Source organism: Scyliorhinus torazame, chromosome 26, assembly GCF_047496885.1.
Source record: "Scyliorhinus torazame isolate Kashiwa2021f chromosome 26, sScyTor2.1, whole genome shotgun sequence".
Lineage (NCBI taxonomy): Eukaryota > Metazoa > Chordata > Chondrichthyes > Carcharhiniformes > Scyliorhinidae > Scyliorhinus > Scyliorhinus torazame.
This window is the reverse complement of record NC_092732.1, coordinates 25,685,334-25,709,121: the sequence shown is the minus strand read 5'-3', so window position 1 is coordinate 25,709,121 and position 23,788 is coordinate 25,685,334. Positions and strand designations below refer to the sequence as shown.

Genomic DNA, 23,788 nt, shown 5'->3' with positions numbered 1-23,788 from the left:
ACGAGAGAGGGGTTGAGAGGGTAGGGGGGAGGGTGAATCCCGCATTCCTGAAGGGAAGAGCGACCGATCCAACAACCCCAGTTGGCCAACTTTCCCTCCCTACTCGAGCCCTTCCCCAGAATCATTCCTTTCCAGCGTTCAAAGGTCAGGTTTGGCCAACTTGTGTTTTGTGCTCCCCAACTCGCAAGTCCCCCACCCCCACCCCACCCCTCCCCGCCCGCAGCCCCCACCTTTCACCCCCCCCCCTCCTCAATTCAGTATGGGCCATCGCTGGCACAGTGCGGCCTACAAGAGTGGCGTCACCCAGCCGAGCCTGGGTGGAAGACGTGTGGCCTACAAGGGTGGAAGCCATGACAGTAGGGGGGGGGACAAAGGGATTGGTGGGTGAAATTCATCCCAAAGGAGGTGACTCACAGGGACTGCCTTTCCAATGAATCCTTGCGAGATGGAAGATGGAGGATGGAGGGCGTGCCCCCAGACCGGGGAGGGTGGCGTTGAATGGAGTGAAATGGGGTGAACGATGGTCAGGTGCTTTCCATACCTGGGACTGACCACATCCTGGGGCACCTGGAACCATTCCAGGAGCTTGCTCTCTAACCCGATGCCAACCTTTACCAGGTACGAGCTGGGGTCGATAGAGCACGCCCAGTAGTGCTTGCCCTGGGTCAGGGCCACATCACCGATGACCAGGTCAATGGACAGGTGGCAACTGGTCATGATCTGCTCGGCGGCGAAGAGCATGGGGATCCCGGCAACGCTGCGGACGGCCCGCTGGTCCTTGCTGACGATGAGGCGGTCCCGGCTAAAGCCCCACTTGTTATCCAGGAGGAAGTGGAGGACTGGAGGCGGAGACGGTGGTGGTGCGGGGGGCGGGGGGGGGGGGGGGGAGGGGGAGGGGGGGAAAAGAGGAGCGAGTGGGGATAAATTATGGGGAGAAATCAGGATCGATGAAGAAAGGAGGAGAGAGCAAAGAAAATTCCGTCCGGAAAGATGGCGGGACAGACGGACAAAAAAAGGGAGTGAAATATTTGAAGACAGACACAAAGAGAGAGAGAGAATCCGTCAGAAAATTGGTTGTTATTCAAAGCCTCAGGGTAATGGTCAACCTCCTCATCTTCCAGTTACCGCGTATACAATTCACTCAATGGCGAGAGCTATGGCGCCATTTTTTGATGGGCAGCCATTTTGTGGTGGGCTGCCATTTTGTGATGGACCGCCATTTTGTGATGGGTTGCCATTTTGTGGTGGGCAGCCATTTTGTGGTGGGCTGCCATTTTGTGATGGACCGCCATTTTGTGATGGGTTGCCATTTTGTGGTGGGCAGCCATTTTGTAATGGGCAGCCATTTTGTGATGGGCCGCCACTTTTTTGGTTGGCTGTCATTTTGAGATGGGGCACTATTTTCAGATGGGAGACCATTGTGTGATGGGCACCATTTTGTGATGGGCCGCCATGTAATGGTGGGTCACCATTTTTTTGGTGGGGGCCCCCATTTTGCGATGGGATGCCATTTTGCGATGGCCGCCATTTTGTGCTGGGTAGCCATTTGGAGGCGGCCACCATTTTGTGACAGGCAGCCATTTTCTACGGGGTGCAGCCACCCATCCTGCTCAGCGTGGGCCTCATTCAAAGGCAACCATGCCTTCGAGCGTAAGGAGATGACTGGGAGGGAGGAGTCCATTCCCCCACCCTCTGCAACCCACCCCACCCGCCCCCAAGCAACATGGTGGTGCCAGTACCATACCTGCCACACTCCCCCACCCCACCATGCATAATTAAAACGGGGCATGGATTTTCGAATACGAACGTCTATACAGCAACCGGCCTGACGACATTCCGTTAAGGCCTCAGCTCACCGAATCACAAAATGGCTGAGGGGGGGGACATTATAACCTGGCGTTCAAATGCAGAACCAAAATGGCCACCCACCCCAAACCCATGCACCTCACACCAAGAATAAACTCCACAACTTCCAACCACTCCCAGGGATTGACAGCTACAGTTAACTGACGCACGCCATTCCTGTCTTGGGAGTGTTTGACGGGGACAGTGTCGAGGGAGCTTTACTCTGTATCTAACCCCGTGCTGTACCTGTCCTGGGAGTGTTTGATGGGGACAGTGTAGAGGGAGCTTTACTCTGTATCGAACCCCGTGCTGTACCTGTCCTGGGAGTGTTTGATGGGGACAATGTAGAGGGAGCTTTACTCTGTATCTAACCCCGTGCTGTACCTGTCCCGGGAGTGTTTGATGGGGAATGTGTAGAGGGAGCTTTACTCTGTATCTAACCCCGTGCTGTACCTGTCCTGGGAGTGTTTGATGGGGACAGTGTAGAGGGAGCTTTACTCGGTATCTAACCCCGTGCTGTACATGTCCTGGGAGTGTTTGATGGGGACAGTGTAGAGGAAGCTTTACTCTGTATCTAACCCCGTGCTGTACCTGTCCTGGGAGTGTTTGATGGGGACAATGTAGAGGGAGCTTTACTCTGTATCTAACCCTGTGCTGTACCTGTCCCGGGAGTGTTTGATGGGGAATGTGTAGAGGGAGCTTTACTCTGTATCTAACCCCGTGCTGTACCTGTCCTGGGAGTGTTTGATGGGGACAGTGTAGAGGGAGCTTTACTCGGTATCTAACCCCGTGCTGTACCTGTCCTGGGAGTGTTTGATGGGGACAGTGTAGAGGGAACTTTACCCTGTATCTAACCCTGTGCTGTACCAGTCCTGGGAGTGTTTGATGGGGACAGTGTAGATGGAGCTTTACTCTGTATCTAACCCCGTGCTGTACCTGTCCTGGGAGTGTTTGATGGGGACAGTGTAGAGAGAGCTTTACTCTGTATCTAACCCCGTGCTGTACCTGTCCTGGGAGTGTTTGATGGGGACAGTGTAGAGGGAGCTTTACTCTGTATCTAACCCCGTGCTGTACCTGTCCTGGGAGTGTTTGATGGGGACAATGTAGAGGGAGCTTTACTCTGTATCTAACCCCGTGCTGTACCTGTCCTGGGAGTGTTTGATGGGGAATGTGTAGAGGGAGCTTTACTCTGTATCTAACCCCGTGCTGTACCTGTCCTGGGAGTGTTTGATGGGATCAGTGTAGAGGGAGCTTTACTCTGTAACTAACCCCGTGCTGTACCTGTACTGGGAGTGTTTGATGGGAACAGTGTAGGAGGAGCTTTACTCTGTAACTAACCCCGTGATGTACCTGTCCTGGGAGTGTTTGATGGGGACAGTGTAGAGGGAGCTTTACTCTGTATCTAACCCCGTGCTGTACCTGTCCTGGGACTGTTTGATGCGGACAGTGTAGAGGGTGCTTTACTCTGTATCTAACCCCGTGTTGTACCTGTCCTGGGAGTGTTTGATGGGGACAGTGTAGAGGGAGCATTACTCGGTATCTAACCCCGTGCTGTACCTGTCCTGGGAGTGTTTGATGGGGATAGTGCAGAGGGAGCTTTACTCTGTGTCTAACCCCGTGCTGTACCTGTCCTGGGAGTGTTTGATGGGCACAGTGTAGAGGGATCTTTACTCTGTATCTAACCCCGTGCTGTACCTGTCCTGGGAGCGTTTGATGGGAACAGTGTAGAGGGAGCTTTACTCTGTATCTAACCCCATGCTGTACCTGTCCTGGGAGTGTTTGATGGGGACAGTGTAGAGGGAGCTTTACTCTGTATCTAACCCCGTGCTGTACCAGTCCTGGGAGTGTTTGATGGGGACAGTGTAGAGGGAGTTTTACTCTGTATCTAACCCCGTGCTGTACCTGTCCTGGGAGTGTTTGATGGGGACAGTGTAGAGGTAGCTTTACTCTGTATCTAACCCCGTGCTGTACCTGTCCTGGGAGTGTTTGATGGGGATAGCGTGGAGGGAACCTTACTCTGTATCTAACACCGTGCTGTACCTGTCCTGGGAGTGTTTGATGGGGACAGTGTAGAGGGAGCTTTACTCTGTATCTAACCCCGTGCTGTACCTGTCCTGGGAGTGTTTGATGGGGACAGTGTAGAGGGAGCTTTACTCTGTATCTAACCCCGTGCTGTTCCTGTCCTGGGAGTGTTTGATGGGGACAGTGTAGAGGGAGCTTTACTCTGTATCTAACCCCGTGCTGTACCTGTCCTGGGAGTGTTTGATGGGGACAGTGTAGAGAGAGCTTTACTCTGTATCTAACCCCGTGCTGTACCTGTCCTGGGAGTGTTTGATGGGGACAGTGTAGAGGGAGCTTTACTCTGTATCTAACCCCGTGCTGTACCTGTCCTGGGAGTGTTTGATGGGGACAATGTAGAGGGAGCTTTACTCTGTATCTAACCCCGTGCTGTACCTGTCCTGGGAGTGTTTGATGGGGAATGTGTAGAGGGAGCTTTACTCTGTATCTAACCCCGTGCTGTACCTGTCCTGGGAGTGTTTGATGGGATCAGTGTAGAGGGAGCTTTACTCTGTAACTAACCCCGTGCTGTACCTGTACTGGGAGTGTTTGATGGGAACAGTGTAGGAGGAGCTTTACTCTGTAACTAACCCCGTGATGTACCTGTCCTGGGAGTGTTTGATGGGGACAGTGTAGAGGGAGCTTTACTCTGTATCTAACCCCGTGCTGTACCTGTCCTGGGACTGTTTGATGCGGACAGTGTAGAGGGTGCTTTACTCTGTATCTAACCCCGTGTTGTACCTGTCCTGGGAGTGTTTGATGGGGACAGTGTAGAGGGAGCATTACTCGGTATCTAACCCCGTGCTGTACCTGTCCTGGGAGTGTTTGATGGGGATAGTGCAGAGGGAGCTTTACTCTGTGTCTAACCCCGTGCTGTACCTGTCCTGGGAGTGTTTGATGGGCACAGTGTCGAGGGATCTTTACTCTGTATCTAACCCCGTGCTGTACCTGTCCTGGGAGCGTTTGATGGGAACAGTGTAGAGGGAGCTTTACTCTGTATCTAACCCCATGCTGTACCTGTCCTGGGAGTGTTTGATGGGGACAGTGTAGAGGGAGCTTTACTCTGTATCTAACCCCGTGCTGTACCAGTCCTGGGAGTGTTTGATGGGGACAGTGTAGAGGGAGTTTTACTCTGTATCTAACCCCGTGCTGTACCTGTCCTGGGAGTGTTTGATGGGGACAGTGTAGAGGTAGCTTTACTCTGTATCTAACCCCGTGCTGTACCTGTCCTGGGAGTGTTTGATGGGGATAGCGTGGAGGGAACCTTACTCTGTATCTAACACCGTGCTGTACCTGTCCTGGGAGTGTTTGATGGGGACAGTGTAGAGGGAGCTTTACTCTGTATCTAACCCCGTGCTGTACCTGTCCTGGGAGTGTTTGATGGGGACAGTGTAGAGGGAGCTTTACTCTGTATCTAACCCCGTGCTGTTCCTGTCCTGGGAGTGTTTGATGGGGACAGTGTAGAGGGAGCTTTACTCTGTAACTAACCCCGTGCTGTACCTGTCCTGCGAGTGTTTGATGGGGACAGTGTAGAGGGAGCTTTACTCTGTATCTAACCCCGTGCTGTACCTGTCCTGGGAGTGTTTGATGGGGACAGTGTAGAGGGAGCTTTACTCTGTATCTCACCCCGTGGTGTACCTGTCCTGGGAGTGTTTGATGGTGACAGTGTAGAGGGAGCTTTACTCTGTATCTAACACCGTGCTGTTCCTGTCCTGGGAGTGATTGATGGGGACAGTGTAGAAGGAGCTTTACTCTGTATATAACCCCGTGCTGTACCTGTCCTGGGAGTGTTTGATGGGGACAGTGTAGAGGGAGCTTTACTCTGTATCTAACCCCGTGCTGTTCCTGTCCTGGGAGTGTTTGATGGGATCAGTGTAGAGGGAGCTTTACTCTGTAACTAACCCCGTGCTGTACCTGTACTGGGAGTGTTTGATGGGAACAGTGTAGGAGGAGCTTTACTCTGTAACTAACCCCGTGCTGTACCTGTCCTGGGAGTGTTTGATGGGGACAGTGTAGAGGGAGCTTTACTCTGTATCTAACCCCGTGCTGTACCTGTCCTGGGACTGTATGATGCGGACAGTGTAGAGGGTGCTTTACTCTGTATCTAACCCCGTGTTGTACCTGTCCTGGGAGTGTTTGATGGGGACAGTGTAGAGGGAGCTTTACACGGTATCTAACCCCGTGCTGTACCTGTCCTGGGAGTGTTTGATGGGGACAGTGTAGAGGGAGCTTTACTCTGTATCTAACCCCGTGCTGTACCTGTCCTGGGAGTGTTTGATGGGGATAGTGCAGAGGGAGCTTTACTCTGTGTCTAACCCCGTGCTGTACCTGTCCTGGGAGTGTTTGATGGGCACAGTGTAGAGGGATCTTTACTCTGTATCTAACCCCGTGCTGTACCTGTCCTGGGAGCGTTTGATGGGAACAGTGTAGAGGGAGCTTTACTCTGTATCTAACCCCATGCTGTACCTGTCCTGGGAGTGTTTGATGGGGACAGTGTAGAGGGAGCTTTACTCTGTATCTAACCCCGTGCTGTACCAGTCCTGGGAGTGTTTGATGGGGACAGTGTAGAGGGAGTTTTACTCTGTATCTAACCCCGTGCTGTACCTGTCCTGGGACTGTTTGATGGGGACAGTGTAGAGGTAGCTTTACTCTGTATCTAACCCCGTGCTGTACCTGTCCTGGGAGTGTTTGATGGGGATAGCGTGGAGGGAACCTTACTCTGTATCTAACACCGTGCTGTACCTGTCCTGGGAGTGTTTGATGGGGACAGTGTAGAGGGAGCTTTACTCTGTATCTAACCCCGTGCTGTACCTGTCCTGGGAGTGTTTGATGGGGACAGTGTAGAGGGAGCTTTACTCTGTATCTAACCCCGTGCTGTTCCTGTCCTGGGAGTGTTTGATGGGGACAGTGTAGAGGGAGCTTTACTCTGTATCTAACCCCGTGCTGTACCTGTCCTGCGAGTGTTTGATGGGGACAGTGTAGAGGGAGCTTTACTCTGTATCTAACCCCGTGCTGTACCTGTCCTGGGAGTGTTTGATGGGGACAGTGTAGAGGGAGCTTTACTCTGTATCTCACCCCGTGGTGTACCTGTCCTGGGAGTGTTTGATGGTGACAGTGTAGAGGGAGCTTTACTCTGTATCTAACACCGTGCTGTTCCTGTCCTGGGAGTGTTTGATGGGGACAGTGTAGAATGAGCTTTACTCTGTATATAACCCCGTGCTGTACCTGTCCTGGGAGTGTTTGATGGGGACAGTGTAGAGGGAGCTTTACTCTGTATCTAACCCCGTGCTGTTCCTGTCCTGGGAGTGTTTGATGGGATCAGTGTAGAGGGAGCTTTACTCTGTAACTAACCCCGTGCTGTACCTGTACTGGGAGTGTTTGATGGGAACAGTGTAGGAGGAGCTTTACTCTGTAACTAACCCCGTGCTGTACCTGTCCTGGGAGTGTTTGATGGGGACAGTGTAGAGGGAGCTTTACTCTGTATCTAACCCCGTGCTGTACCTGTCCTGGGACTGTTTGATGCGGACAGTGTAGAGGGTGCTTTACTCTGTATTTAACCCCGTGTTGTACCTGTCCTGGGAGTGTTTGATGGGGACAGTGTAGAGGGAGCTTTGCACGGTATCTAACCCCGTGCTGTACCTGTCCTGGGAGTGTTTGATGGGGATAGTGCAGAGGGAGCTTTACTCTGTGTCTAACCCCGTGCTGTACCTGTCCCGGGAGTGTTTGATGGGGAATGTGTAGAGGGAGCTTTACTCTGTATCTAACCCCGTGCTGTACCTGTCCTGGGAGTGTTTGATGGGGACAGTGTAGAGGGAGCTTTACTCGGTATCTAACCCCGTGCTGTACCTGTCCTGGGAGTGTTTGATGGGGACAGTGTAGAGGGAACTTTACTCTGTATCTAACCCTGTGCTGTACCAGTCCTGGGAGTGTTTGATGGGGACAGTGTAGATGGAGCTTTACTCTGTATCTAACCCCGTGCTGTACCTGTCCTGGGAGTGTTTGATGGGGACAGTGTAGAGGGAGCTTTACTCTGTATCTAACCCCGTGCTGTTCCTGTCCTGGGAGTGTTTGATGGGGACAGTGTAGAGGGAGCTTTACTCTGTATCTAACCCCGTGCTGTACCTGTCCTGCGAGTGTTTGATGGGGACAGTGTAGAGGGAGCTTTACTCTGTATCTAACCCCGTGCTGTACCTGTCCTGGGAGTGTTTGATGGGGACAGTGTAGAGGGAGCTTTACTCTGTATCTCACCCCGTGGTGTACCTGTCCTGGGAGTGTTTGATGGTGACAGTGTAGAGGGAGCTTTACTCTGTATCTAACACCGTGCTGTTCCTGTCCTGGGAGTGTTTGATGGGGACAGTGTAGAATGAGCTTTACTCTGTATATAACCCCGTGCTGTACCTGTCCTGGGAGTGTTTGATGGGGACAGTGTAGAGGGAGCTTTACTCTGTATCTAACCCCGTGCTGTTCCTGTCCTGGGAGTGTTTGATGGGATCAGTGTAGAGGGAGCTTTACTCTGTAACTAACCCCGTGCTGTACCTGTACTGGGAGTGTTTGATGGGAACAGTGTAGGAGGAGCTTTACTCTGTAACTAACCCCGTGCTGTACCTGTCCTGGGAGTGTTTGATGGGGACAGTGTAGAGGGAGCTTTACTCTGTATCTAACCCCGTGCTGTACCTGTCCTGGGACTGTTTGATGCGGACAGTGTAGAGGGTGCTTTACTCTGTATCTAACCCCGTGTTGTACCTGTCCTGGGAGTGTTTGATGGGGACAGTGTAGAGGGAGCTTTGCACGGTATCTAACCCCGTGCTGTACCTGTCCTGGGAGTGTTTGATGGGGATAGTGCAGAGGGAGCTTTACTCTGTGTCTAACCCCGTGCTGTACCTGTCCCGGGAGTGTTTGATGGGGAATGTGTAGAGGGAGCTTTACTCTGTATCTAACCCCGTGCTGTACCTGTCCTGGGAGTGTTTGATGGGGACAGTGTAGAGGGAGCTTTACTCGGTATCTAACCCCGTGCTGTACCTGTCCTGGGAGTGTTTGATGGGGACAGTGTAGAGGGAACTTTACTCTGTATCTAACCCTGTGCTGTACCAGTCCTGGGAGTGTTTGATGGGGACAGTGTAGATGGAGCTTTACTCTGTATCTAACCCCGTGCTGTACCTGTCCTGGGAGTGTTTGATGGGGACAATATAGAGGGAGCTTTACTCTGTATCTAACCCCGTGCTGTACCTGTCCCGGGAGTGTTTGATGGGGAATGTGTAGAGGGAGCTTTACTCTGTATCTAACCCCGTGCTGTACCTGTCCTGGGAGTGTTTGATGGGATCAGTGTAGAGGGAGCTTTACTCTGTAACTAACCCCGTGCTGTAACTGTACTGGGAGTGTTTGATGGGAACAGTGTAGGAGGAGCTTTACTCTGTAACTAACCCCGTGCTGTACCTGTCCTGGGAGTGTTTGATGGGGACAGTGTAGAGGGAGCTTTACTCTGTATCTAACCCCGTGCTGTACCTGTCCTGGGACTGTTTGATGCGGACAGTGTAGAGGGTGCTTTACTCTGTATCTAACCCCGTGTTGTACCTGTCCTGGGAGTGTTTGATGGGGACAGTGTAGAGGGAGCTTTACTCGGTATCTAACCCCGTGCTGTACCTGTCCTGGGAGTGTTTGATGGGGATAGTGCAGAGGGAGCTTTACTCTGTGTCTAACCCCGTGCTGTACCTGCCCTGGGAGTGTTTGATGGGCACAGTGTAGAGGGATCTTTACTCTGTATCTAACCCCGTGCTGTACCTGTCCTGGGAGCGTTTGATGGGAACAGTGTAGAGGGAGCTTTACTCTGTATCTAACCCCATGCTGTACCTGTCCTGGGAGTGTTTGATGGGGACAGTGTAGAGGGAGCTTTACTCTGTATCTAACCCCGTGCTGTACCAGTCCTGGGAGTGTTTGATGGGGACAGTGTAGAGGGAGTTTTACTCTGTATCTAACCCCGTGCTGTACCTGTCCTGGGAGTGTTTGATGGGGACAGTGTAGAGGTAGCTTTACTCTGTATCTAACCCCGTGCTGTACCTGTCCCGGGAGTGTTTGATGGGGAATGTGTAGAGGGAGCTTTACTCTGTATCTAACCCCGTGCTGTACCTGTCCTGGGAGTGTTTGATGGGATCAGTGTAGAGGGAGCTTTACTCTGTAACTAACCCCGTGCTGTACCTGTACTGGGAGTGTTTGATGGGAACAGTGTAGGAGGAGCTTTACTCTGTAACTAACCCCGTGCTGTACCTGTCCTGGGAGTGTTTGATGGGGACAGTGTAGAGGGAGCTTTACTCTGTATCTAACCCCGTGCTGTACCTGTCCTGGGACTGTTTGATGCGGACAGTGTAGAGGGTGCTTTACTCTGTATCTAACCCCGTGTTGTACCTGTCCTGGGAGTGTTTGATGGGGACAGTGTAGAGGGAGCTTTACTCGGTATCTAACCCCGTGCTGTACCTGTCCTGGGAGTGTTTGATGGGGATAGTGCAGAGGGAGCTTTACTCTGTGTCTAACCCCGTGCTGTACCTGTCCTGGGAGTGTTTGATGGGCACAGTGTAGAGGGATCTTTACTCTGTATCTAACCCCGTGCTGTACCTGTCCTGGGAGCGTTTGATGGGAACAGTGTAGAGGGAGCTTTACTCTGTATCTAACCCCATGCTGTACCTGTCCTGGGAGTGTTTGATGGGGACAGTGTAGAGGGAGCTTTACTCTGTATCTAACCCCGTGCTGTACCAGTCCTGGGAGTGTTTGATGGGGACAGTGTAGAGGGAGTTTTACTCTGTATCTAACCCCGTGCTGTACCTGTCCTGGGAGTGTTTGATGGGGACAGTGTAGAGGTAGCTTTACTCTGTATCTAACCCCGTGCTGTACCTGTCCTGGGAGTGTTTGATGGGGATAGCGTGGAGGGAACCTTACTCTGTATCTAACCCCGTGCTGTACCTGTCCTGGGAGTGTTTGATGGGGACAGTGTAGAGGGAGCTTTACTCTGTATCTAACCCCGTGCTGTACCTGTCCTGGGAGTGTTTGATGGGGACAGTGTAGAGGGAGCTTTACTCTGTATCTAAACCCGTGCTGTTCCTGTCCTGGGAGTGTTTGATGGGGACAGTGTAGAGGGAGCTTTACTCTGTATCTAACCCCGTGCTGTACCTGTCCTGCGAGTGTTTGATGGGGACAGTGTAGAGGGAGCTTTACTCTGTATCTAACCCCGTGCTGTACCTGTCCTGGGAGTGTTTGATGGGGACAGTGTAGAGGGAGCTTTACTCTGTATATAACCCCGTGCTGTACCTGTCCTGGGAGTGTTTGATGGGGACAGTGTAGAGGGAGCTTTACTCTGTATCTAACCCCGTGCTGTTCCTGTCCTGGGAGTGTTTGATGGGATCAGTGTAGAGGGAGCTTTACTCTGTAACTAACCCCGTGCTGTACCTGTACTGGGAGTGTTTGATGGGAACAGTGTAGGAGGAGCTTTACTCTGTAACTAACCCCGTGCTGTACCTGTCCTGGGAGTGTTTGATGGGGACAGTGTAGAGGGAGCTTTACTCTGTATCTAACCCCGTGCTGTACCTGTCCTGGGACTGTTTGATGCGGACAGTGTAGAGGGTGCTTTACTCTGTATCTAACCCCGTGTTGTACCTGTCCTGGGAGTGTTTGATGGGGACAGTGTAGAGGGAGCTTTACACGGTATCTAACCCCGTGCTGTACCTGTCCTGGGAGTGTTTGATGGGGATAGTGCAGAGGGAGCTTTACTCTGTGTCTAACCCCGTGCTGTACCTGTCCTGGGAGTGTATGATGGGAACAGTGTAGAGGAGCTTTACTCTGTATCTAACCCCGTGCTGTACCTGTCCTGGGAGTGTTTGATGGGGACAGTGTAGAGGGAGCTTTACTCTGTATCTAACCCCGTGCTGTACCTGTCCTGGGAGTGTTTGATGAGGACAGTGTAGAGAGAGCTTTACTCTGTATCTAACCCCGCGCTGTACCTGTCCTGGGAGTGTTTGATGGGGACAGTGTAGAGAGAGCTTTACTCTGTATCTAACCCCGTGCTGTACCTGTCCTGTGAGTGTTTGATGGGCACAGTGTAGAGGGATCTTTACTCTGTATCTAACCCCGTGCTGTTCCTGTCCTGGGAGTGTTTGATGGGGACAGTGTAGAATGAGCTTTACTCTGTATATAACCCCGTGCTGTACCTGTCCTGGGAGTGTTTGATGGGGACAGTGTAGAGGGAGCTTTACTCTGTATCTAACCCCGTGCTGTTCCTGTCCTGGGAGTGTTTGATGGGATCAGTGTAGAGGGAGCTTTACTCTGTAACTAACCCCGTGCTGTACCTGTACTGGGAGTGTTTGATGGGAACAGTGTAGGAGGAGCTTTACTCTGTAACTAACCCCGTGCTGTTCCTGTCCTGGGAGTGTTTGATGGGCACAGTGTAGAGGGATCTTTACTCTGTATCTAACCCCGTGCTGTTCCTGTCCTGGGAGTGTTTGATGGGGACAGTGTAGAATGAGCTTTACTCTGTATATAACCCCGTGCTGTACCTGTCCTGGGAGTGTTTGATGGGGACAGTGTAGAGGGAGCTTTACTCTGTATCTAACCCCGTGCTGTTCCTGTCCTGGGAGTGTTTGATGGGATCAGTGTAGAGGGAGCTTTACTCTGTAACTAACCCCGTGCTGTACCTGTACTGGGAGTGTTTGATGGGAACAGTGTAGGAGGAGCTTTACTCTGTAACTAACCCCGTGCTGTACCTGTCCTGGGAGTGTTTGATGGGGACAGTGTAGAGGGAGCTTTACTCTGTATCTAACCCCGTGCTGTACCTGTCCTGGGACTGTTTGATGCGGACAGTGTAGAGGGTGCTTTACTCTGTATCTAACCCCGTGTTGTACCTGTCCTGGGAGTGTTTGATGGGGACAGTGTAGAGGGAGCTTTGCACGGTATCTAACCCCGTGCTGTACCTGTCCTGGGAGTGTTTGATGGGGATAGTGCAGAGGGAGCTTTACTCTGTGTCTAACCCCGTGCTGTACCTGTCCCGGGAGTGTTTGATGGGGAATGTGTAGAGGGAGCTTTACTCTGTATCTAACCCCGTGCTGTACCTGTCCTGGGAGTGTTTGATGGGGACAGTGTAGAGGGAGCTTTACTCGGTATCTAACCCCGTGCTGTACCTGTCCTGGGAGTGTTTGATGGGGACAGTGTAGAGGGAACTTTACTCTGTATCTAACCCTGTGCTGTACCAGTCCTGGGAGTGTTTGATGGGGACAGTGTAGATGGAGCTTTACTCTGTATCTAACCCCGTGCTGTACCTGTCCTGGGAGTGTTTGATGGGGACAATGTAGAGGGAGCTTTACTCTGTATCTAACCCCGTGCTGTACCTGTCCCGGGAGTGTTTGATGGGGAATGTGTAGAGGGAGCTTTACTCTGTATCTAACCCCGTGCTGTACCTGTCCTGGGAGTGTTTGATGGGATCAGTGTAGAGGGAGCTTTACTCTGTAACTAACCCCGTGCTGTACCTGTACTGGGAGTGTTTGATGGGAACAGTGTAGGAGGAGCTTTACTCTGTAACTAATCCCGTGCTGTACCTGTCCTGGGAGTGTTTGATGGGGACAGTGTAGAGGGAGCTTTACTCTGTATCTAACCCCGTGCTGTACCTGTCCTGGGACTGTTTGATGCGGACAGTGTAGAGGGTGCTTTACTCTGTATCTAACCCCGTGTTGTACCTGTCCTGGGAGTGTTTGATGGGGACAGTGTAGAGGGAGCTTTACTCGGTATCTAACCCCGTGCTGTACCTGTCCTGGGAGTGTTTGATGGGGATAGTGCAGAGGGAGCTTTACTCTGTGTCTAACCCCGTGCTGTACCTGCCCTGGGAGTGTTTGATGGGCACAGTGTAGAGGGATCTTTACTCTGTATCTAACCCCGTGCTGTACCTGTCCTGGGAGCGTTTGATGGGAACAGTGTAGAGGGAGCTTTACTCTGTATCTAACCCCATGCTGTACCTGTCCTGGGAGTGTTTGATGGGGACAGTGTAGAGGGAGCTTTACTCTGTATCTAACCCCGTGCTGTACCTGTCCTGGGAGTGTTTGATGGGGACAGTGTAGAGGGAGTTTTACTCTGTATCTAACCCCGTGCTGTACCTGTCCTGGGAGTGTTTGATGGGGACAGTGTAGAGGTAGCTTTACTCTGTATCTAACCCCGTGCTGTACCTGTCCCGGGAGTGTTTGATGGGGAATGTGTAGAGGGAGCTTTACTCTGTATCTAACCCCGTGCTGTACCTGTCCTGGGAGTGTTTGATGGGATCAGTGTAGAGGGAGCTTTACTCTGTAACTAACCCCGTGCTGTACCTGTACTGGGAGTGTTTGATGGGAACAGTGTAGGAGGAGCTTTACTCTGTAACTAACCCCGTGCTGTACCTGTCCTGGGAGTGTTTGATGGGGACAGTGTAGAGGGAGCTTTACTCTGTATCTAACCCCGTGCTGTACCTGTCCTGGGACTGTTTGATGCGGACAGTGTAGAGGGTGCTTTACTCTGTATCTAACCCCGTGTTGTACCTGTCCTGGGAGTGTTTGATGGGGACAGTGTAGAGGGAGCTTTACTCGGTATCTAACCCCGTGCTGTACCTGTCCTGGGAGTGTTTGATGGGGATAGTGCAGAGGGAGCTTTACTCTGTGTCTAACCCCGTGCTGTACCTGTCCTGGGAGTGTTTGATGGGCACAGTGTAGAGGGATCTTTACTCTGTATCTAACCCCGTGCTGTACCTGTCCTGGGAGCGTTTGATGGGAACAGTGTAGAGGGAGCTTTACTCTGTATCTAACCCCATGCTGTACCTGTCCTGGGAGTGTTTGATGGGGACAGTGTAGAGGGAGCTTTACTCTGTATCTAACCCCGTGCTGTACCAGTCCTGGGAGTGTTTGATGGGGACAGTGTAGAGGGAGTTTTACTCTGTATCTAACCCCGTGCTGTACCTGTCCTGGGAGTGTTTGATGGGGACAGTGTAGAGGTAGCTTTACTCTGTATCTAACCCCGTGCTGTACCTGTCCTGGGAGTGTTTGATGGGGATAGCGTGGAGGGAACCTTACTCTGTATCTAACCCCGTGCTGTACCTGTCCTGGGAGTGTTTGATGGGGACAGTGTAGAGGGAGCTTTACTCTGTATCTAACCCCGTGCTGTACCTGTCCTGGGAGTGTTTGATGGGGACAGTGTAGAGGGAGCTTTACTCTGTATCTAACCCCGTGCTGTTCCTGTCCTGGGAGTGTTTGATGGGGACAGTGTAGAGGGAGCTTTACTCTGTATCTAACCCCGTGCTGTACCTGTCCTGCGAGTGTTTGATGGGGACAGTGTAGAGGGAGCTTTACTCTGTATCTAACCCCGTGCTGTACCTGTCCTGGGAGTGTTTGATGGGGACAGTGTAGAGGGAGCTTTACTCTGTATCTCACCCCGTGGTGTACCTGTCCTGGGAGTGTTTGATGGTGACAGTGTAGAGGGAGCTTTACTCTGTATCTAACACCGTGCTGTTCCTGTCCTGGGAGTGTTTGATGGGGACAGTGTAGAAGGAGCTTTACTCTGTATATAACCCCGTGCTGTACCTGTCCTGGGAGTGTTTGATGGGGACAGTGTAGAGGGAGCTTTACTCTGTATCTAACCCCGTGCTGTTCCTGTCCTGGGAGTGTTTGATGGGATCAGTGTAGAGGGAGCTTTACTCTGTAACTAACCCCGTGCTGTACCTGTACTGGGAGTGTTTGATGGGAACAGTGTAGGAGGAGCTTTACTCTGTAACTAACCCCGTGCTGTACCTGTCCTGGGAGTGTTTGATGGGGACAGTGTAGAGGGAGCTTTACTCTGTATCTAACCCCGTGCTGTACCTGTCCTGGGACTGTTTGATGCGGACAGTGTAGAGGGTGCTTTACTCTGTATCTAACCCCGTGTTGTACCTGTCCTGGGAGTGTTTGATGGGGACAGTGTAGAGGGAGCTTTACACGGTATCTAACCCCGTGCTGTACCTGTCCTGGGAGTGTTTGATGGGGATAGTGCAGAGGGAGCTTTACTCTGTGTCTAACCCCGTCCTGTACCTGTCCTGGGAGTGTATGATGGGAACAGTGTAGAGGAGCTTTACTCTGTATCTAACCCCGTGCTGTACCTGTCCTGGGAGTGTTTGATGGGGACAGTGTAGAGGGAGCTTTACTCTGTATCTAACCCCGTGCTGTACCTGTCCTGGGAGTGTTTGATGAGGACAGTGTAGAGAGAGCTTTACTCTGTATCTAACCCCGCGCTGTACCTGTCCTGGGAGTGTTTGATGGGGACAGTGTAGAGAGAGCTTTACTCTGTATCTAACCCCGTGCTGTACCTGTCCTGTGAGTGTTTGATGGGCACAGTGTAGAGGGATCTTTACTCTGTATCTAACCCCGTGCTGTACCTGAGCTGTGAGTGTTTGATGGGAACAGTGTAGAGGGAGCTTTACTCTGTATCTAACCACGTGCTGTACCTGTCCTGTGAGTGTTTGATGGGCACAGTGTAGAGGGATCTTTACTCTGTATCTAACCCCGTGCTGTACCTGTCCTGGGAGCGTTTGATGGGAACAGTGTAGAGGGAGCTTTACTCTGTATCTAACCCCATGCTGTACCTGTCCTGGGAGTGTTTGATGGGGACAGTGTAGAGGGAGGTTTACTCTGTATCTAACCATGTGCTGTACCTGTCCTGGGTGTTTGATGGGGACAGTGTAGAGGGAGCTTTACTCTGTATCTAACCCTGTGCTGTACCAGGCCTGGGAGTGTTTGATGGGGACAGTGTTGAGGGAGCTTTACTCTGTATCTAACCCCGTGCTGTACCTGTCCTGGGAGTGTTTGATGGGGACAGTGTAGAGGGAGCTTTACTCTGTATCTAACCCCGTGCTGTACCTGTCCTGGGAGTGTTTGATGGGGACAGTGTAGAGGGAGCTTTACTCTGTATCTAACTCTGTGCTGTTCCTGTCCTGGGAGTGTTTGATGGGGACAGTGTAGAGGGAGCTTTACTCTGTATCTAACCCCGTGCTGTACCTGTCCTGCGAGTGTTTGATGGGGACAGTGTAGAGGGAGCTTTACTCTGTATCTAACCCCGTGCTGTACCTGTCCTGGGAGTGTTTGATGGGGACAGTGTAGAGGGAGCTTTACTCTGTATCTCACCCCGTGGTGTACATGTCCTGGGAGTGTTTGATGGTGACAGTGTAGAGGGAGCTTTACTCTGTATCCAACACCGTGCTGTTCCTGTCCTGGGAGTGTTTGATGGGGACAGTGTAGAAGGAGCTTTACTCTGTATATAACCCCGTGCTGTACCTGTCCTGGGAGTGTTTGATGGGGACAGTGTAGAGGGAGCTTTACTCTGTATCTAACCCCGTGCTGTTCCTGTCCTGGGAGTGTTTGATGGGGACAGTGTAGAGGGAGCTTTACTCTGTATCTAACCCCGTGCTGTATCTGTCCTGCGAGTGTTTGTTGGGGACAGTGTAGAGGGAGCTTTACTCTGTATCTAACCCCGTGCTGTACCTGTCCTGGGAGTGTTTGATGGGGACACTGTAGAGGGAGCTTTACTTTGTATCTCACCCCGTGGTGTTTCTGTCCTGGGAGTGTTTGATGGGGACAGTGTAGAGGGAGCTTTACTCTGTATCTAACCCCGTGCTGTACCTGTCCTGGGAGTGTTTGATGGGGAATCTGTAGAGGGAGCTTTACTCTGTATCTAACCCCGTGCTGTACCTGTCCTGGGAGTGTTTGATGGGGACAGTGTAGAGGGAGCTTTACTCTGTATCTAACCGCATGCTGTACCTGTCCTGGGAGTGTTTGATGGGGACAGTGTAGAGGGAGCTTTACTTTGTATCTACCCCCGTGCTGTACCTGTCCTGGGTGTGTTTGATGGGGACAGTGTAGAGGGAGCTTTACTCTGTATCTAACCCCGTGCTGTACCTGTCCTGGGAGTGTTTGATGGGGACAGTGTAGAGGGAGCTTTACTTTGTATCTACCCCCGTGCTGTACCTGTCCTTGGAGTGTTCGATGGGGACAGTGTAGAGGGAGCTTTACTCTGTATCTAACCCTGTGCTGTACCTGTCCTGGGAGTGTTTGATGGGGACAGTGTAGAGGGAGCTTTACTCTGTATCTAACCCCGTGCTGTACCTGTCCTGGGAGTGTTTGATGGGGACAGTGTAGAGGGAGCTTTACTCTGTATCTAACCGCGTGCTGTACCTGTCCTGGGAGTGTTTGGTGGGGACAGTGTAGAGGGAGCTTTACTCTGTATCTAACTACCTGTACTGACAGAAGTTCTTCCGCGATGATGTTGCTTACCTGGCGCGGGCGGGCTGCGGAGGTAGATCTCCTCGCTGTACTCTCCGTGTCCTGCCTTGTTGAAGCCGCGCACTCGCAGAGCGTACACACGGTCCATGTCCAGATGTCCGACAGCTGTGCCCGTCCCCCGCACCTCCTCGATCCTCTGCCAGCGGCGGGGGCCTTTGGGAGGGTGGTCGGCCTGGCGAAACTCCACCTCATAATGCCAGGCCGCTGCAGAGTCCTTGGGTAGCCGCCAACACAGGTAGATCTGGTCGTAGGCGTAGGTCCGCTGGGTGTCGATGACCGGGGCTCCGGGGGCTGGGTGAGAAAGAATGGCCCAGTCACTCCAATAACCACTGACGCCCAAACAACACAGACACCGCACCCAAACAACACTGACACCGCACCCAAACAACACAGACACCGCACCCAAACAACACAGACACCGCACCCAAACAACACAGACACCGCACCCAAACAACACAGACACCGCACCCAAACAACACAGACACCGCACCCAGACAACACTGACACCGCACCCAAACAACACAGACACCGGACCCAAACAATACAGACACCGGACCCAAACAACACTGACACCGCACCCAAACAACACAGACACCGCACCCAAACAACACAGACACCGCACCCAAACAACACAGACACCGCACCCAAACAACACAGACACCGCACCCAAACAACAGACACCGTACCCAAACAACACAGACACTGCACCCAAACAACACAGACACCGCACCCAAACAACACTGACACCGCACCCAAACAACACAGACACCGCACCCAAACAACACAGACACCGCACCCAAACACAGACACCGCACCCAAACAACACAGACACCGCACCCAAACAACAGACACCGTACCCAAACAACACAGACACCGCACCCAAACAACACTGACACCGCACCCAAACAACACAGACACCTCACCCAAACAACACAGACACCGCACCCAAACAACACAGACACCGCACCCAAACAACACAGACACCGCACCCAAACAACACAGACACCGCACCCAGACAACACAGACACCGAACCCAAACAACACAGACACCGGACCCAAACAATACAGACACCGCACCCAAACAACACTGACACCGCACCCAAACAACACTGACACCGCACCCAAACAACACAGACACCGCACCAAAACACAGACACCGCACCCAAACAACAGACACCGCACCCAAACAACACAGACACCGCACCCAAACAACACAGACACCGCACCCAAACAACACAGACACCGCACCCAAACAACAGACACCGCACCCAAACAACACAGACACCGCACCCAAACAATACTGACACCGCACCCAAACAACACAGACACCTCACCCAAACAACACAGACACCGCACCCAAACAACACAGACACCGCACCCAAACAACACAGACATCGCACCCAAACAACACAGACACCGCACCCAAACAACACAGACATCGCACCCAAACAACACAGACACCGCACCCAAACAACACTGACACCGCACCCAAACAACACAGACACCGCACCAAAACAACACAGACACCGCACCCAAACAACACAGACACCGCACCCAAACAACACAGACACCGCACCCAAACAACACAGACACCTCACCCAAACAACACAGACACTGCACCCAAACAATACAGACACCTCACCTAAACAACACAGAAACCGCACCCATACAACACAGACACCTCACCCAAACAACACTGACACCGCACACAAACAACACTGACACCGCACCCAAACAACACAGACACCGCACCCAAACAACACAGACACCGCACCCAAACAACACTGACACCGCACCCAAACAACACTGACACCGCACCCAAACAACACAGACATCGCACCCAAACAACACAGACACCGGACCCAAACAACAGACACCGCACCAAAACAACACAGACACCGCACCCAAACAATACAGACACCGCACCCAAACAACACAGACACCGCACCCAAACAACACAGACACCGCACCCAAACAACACAGACACCGCACCCAAACAATACAGACACCGCACCCAGACAACACAGACACCGCACCCAAACAACACAGACACCGCACCCAAACAACACAGACACCGCACCCAAACAACACTGACATCGCACCCAAACAACACAGACACCTCACCCAAACAACACTGACACCTCACCCAAACAACACTGACACCGCACCCAAACAACACAGACACCTCACCCAAACAACACTGACACCGCACCCAAACAACACAGACACCTCACCCAAACAACACAGACACCTCACCCAAACAACACAGACACCTCACCCAAACAACACTGACACCGCACCCAAACAACACAGACACCGCACCCAAACAACACAGACACCGCACCCGAACAACACTGACATTGCACCCAAACAACACAGACACCGCACCCAAACAACAGACACCGCACCCAAACAACACAGACACCGCACCCAAACAACACAGACACCGCACCCAAACAACACAGACACCGCACCCAAACAACACAGACACCGCACCCAAACAACACTGACACCGCACCCAAACAATACAGACACCGCACGCAGACAACACAGACACCGAACCCAAACAACAGACACCGCACCCAAACAACACAGACACCGCACCCAAACAACACAGACACCGCACCCAAACAACACAGACACCGCACCAAGACAACACAGACACCGCACCCAAACAACACAGACACCGCACCCAAACAACACAGACATCGCACCCTAACAAGACAGACACCGCACCCAAACAACACAGACACCGCACACAAACAACACAGACACCGCACCCATACAACACAGACACCGCACCCAAACAATACAGACACCGCACCCAAACAACACTGACACCGCACCCAAACAATACAGACACCGCACCCAAACAACACAGACACCGCACCCAAACAACACAGACACCTCACCCAAACAACACAGACACCGCACCCATACAACACAGACACCGCACCCAAACAATACAGACACCGCACCCAAACAACACTGACACCGCACCCAAACAATACAGACACCGCACCCAAACAACACAGACACCGCACCCAAACAATACAGACACCGCACCCAAACAACACAGACACCGCACCCAAACAACACTGACACCGCACCCAGACAACACAGACACCGCACCCAAACAACACAGACACCGCACCCAAACAACACTGACACCGCACCCAAACAATACAGACACCGCACCCAAACAACACAGACACCGCACCCAAACAACACAGACACCGCACCCAAACAATACAGACACCGCACCCAAACAACACAGACACCGCACCCAAACAACAGACACCGTACCCAAACAACACAGACACCGCACCCAAACAACACAGACACCGCACCCAATCAACACTGACACCGCACCCAAACAACACAGACACCGCACCCAAACAACACAGACACCGCACCCAAACAACACAGACACCGCACCCAAACACAGACACCGCACCCAAACAACACAGACACCGCACCCAAACAACAGACACCGTACCCAAACAACACAGACACCGCACCCAAACAACACTGACACCGCACCCAAACAACACAGACACCTCACCCAAACAACACAGACACCGCACCCAAACAACACAGACACCGCACCCAAACAACACAGACACCGCACCCAAACAACACAGACACCGCACCCAGACAACACAGACACCGAACCCAAAAAACACAGACACCGCACCCAAACAACACAGACACCGGACCCAAACAATACAGACACCGCACCCAAACAACACTGACACCGCACCCAAACAACACTGACACCGCACCCAAACAACACAGACACCGCACCAAAACACAGACACCGCACCCAAACAACAGACACCGCACCCAAACAACACAGACACCGCACCCAAACAACACAGACACCGCACCCAAACAACACAGACACCGCACCCAAACAACAGACACCGCACCCAAACAACACAGACACCGCACCCAAACAATACTGACACCGCACCCAAACAACACAGACACCGCACCCGAACAACACTGACATTGCACCCAAACAACACAGACACCGCACCCAAACAACAGACACCGCACCCAAACAACACAGACACCGCACCCAAACAACACAGACACCGCACCCAAACAACACAGACACCGCACCCAAACAACACAGACACCGCACCCAAACAACACAGACACCGCACCCAAACAACACAGACACCGTACCCAAACAACACTGACACCGCACCCAAACAATACAGACACCACACGCAGACAACACAGACACCGAACCCAAACAACAGACACCGCACCCAAACAACACAGACACCGCACCCAAACAACACAGACACCGCACCCAAACAACACAGACACCGCACCAAGACAACACAGACACCGCACCCAAACAACACAGACACCGCACCCAAACAACACAGACATCGCACCCTAACAAGACAGACACCGCACCCAAACAACACAGACACCGCACACAAACAACACAGACACCGCACCCATACAACACAGACACCGCACCCAAACAATACAGACACCGCACCCAAACAACACAGACACCGCACCCAAACAACACTGAAACCGCACCCAAACAATACAGACACCGCACCCAAACAACACAGACATCGCACCCTAACAAGACAGACACCGCACCCAAACAACACAGACACCGCACACAAACAACACAGACACCGCACCCATACAACACAGACACCGCACCCAAACAATACAGACACCGCACCCAAACAACACAGACACCGCACCCAAACAACACTGACACCGCACCCAAACAATACAGACACCGCACCCAAACAACACAGACACCGCACCCAAACAACACAGACACCTCACCCAAACAACACAGACACCGCACCCATACAACACAGACACCGCACCCAAACAATACAGACACCGCACCCAAACAACACTGACACCGCACCCAAACAATACAGACACCGCACCCAAACAACACAGACACCGCACCCAAACAATACAGACACCGCACCCAAACAACACAGACACCGCACCCAAACAACACTGACACCGCACCCAGACAACACAGACACCGCACCCAAACAACACAGACACCGCACCCAAACAACACTGACACCGCACCCAAACAATACAGACACCGCACCCAAACAACACAGACACCGCACCCAAACAACACAGACACCGCACCCAAACAATACAGACACCGCACCCAAACAACACAGGCACCGCACCCAAACAACACAGACACTGCACCCAAACAACACAGACACCGCACCCAAACAACACAGACACCGCACCCAAACAACACAGACATCGCACCCAAACAACACAGACACCGCACCCAAACAACACTTGACACCGCACCCAAACACAGACACCGCACCCAAACAACACAGACACCGCACCCAAACAACACTGACACCGCACCCAAACAACACAGACACCGGACCCAACCAACACAGACACCGCACCCAAACAACAGACACCGGACCCAAACAATAGACACCGCACCCAAAGAACAGACACCGCACCCAAACAACACAGACACCGCACCCAAAGAACACAGACACCGCACCCAAACAACACTGACACCGCACCCAAACAACACAGAT

The 23,788-nt window shown here is 52.4% G+C and overlaps 1 protein-coding gene across 1 annotated transcript in view; it reads right to left on the bottom strand.

Moving 5' to 3' along the window:
- The window catches only part of LOC140402857 (tripartite motif-containing protein 46-like), a 181,043-nt gene that overhangs the window by 8,817 nt on the left and 148,438 nt on the right, over positions 1–23,788 (bottom strand). The window contains exons 4-5 of the mRNA XM_072490482.1: positions 18,195–18,494; positions 542–839 (exon numbers count right to left, since the gene is read on the bottom strand). Of these exons, the coding sequence (XP_072346583.1) occupies positions 542–839; positions 18,195–18,494 (598 nt within the window). The remainder of the gene's footprint in view (positions 1–541; positions 840–18,194; positions 18,495–23,788) is intronic.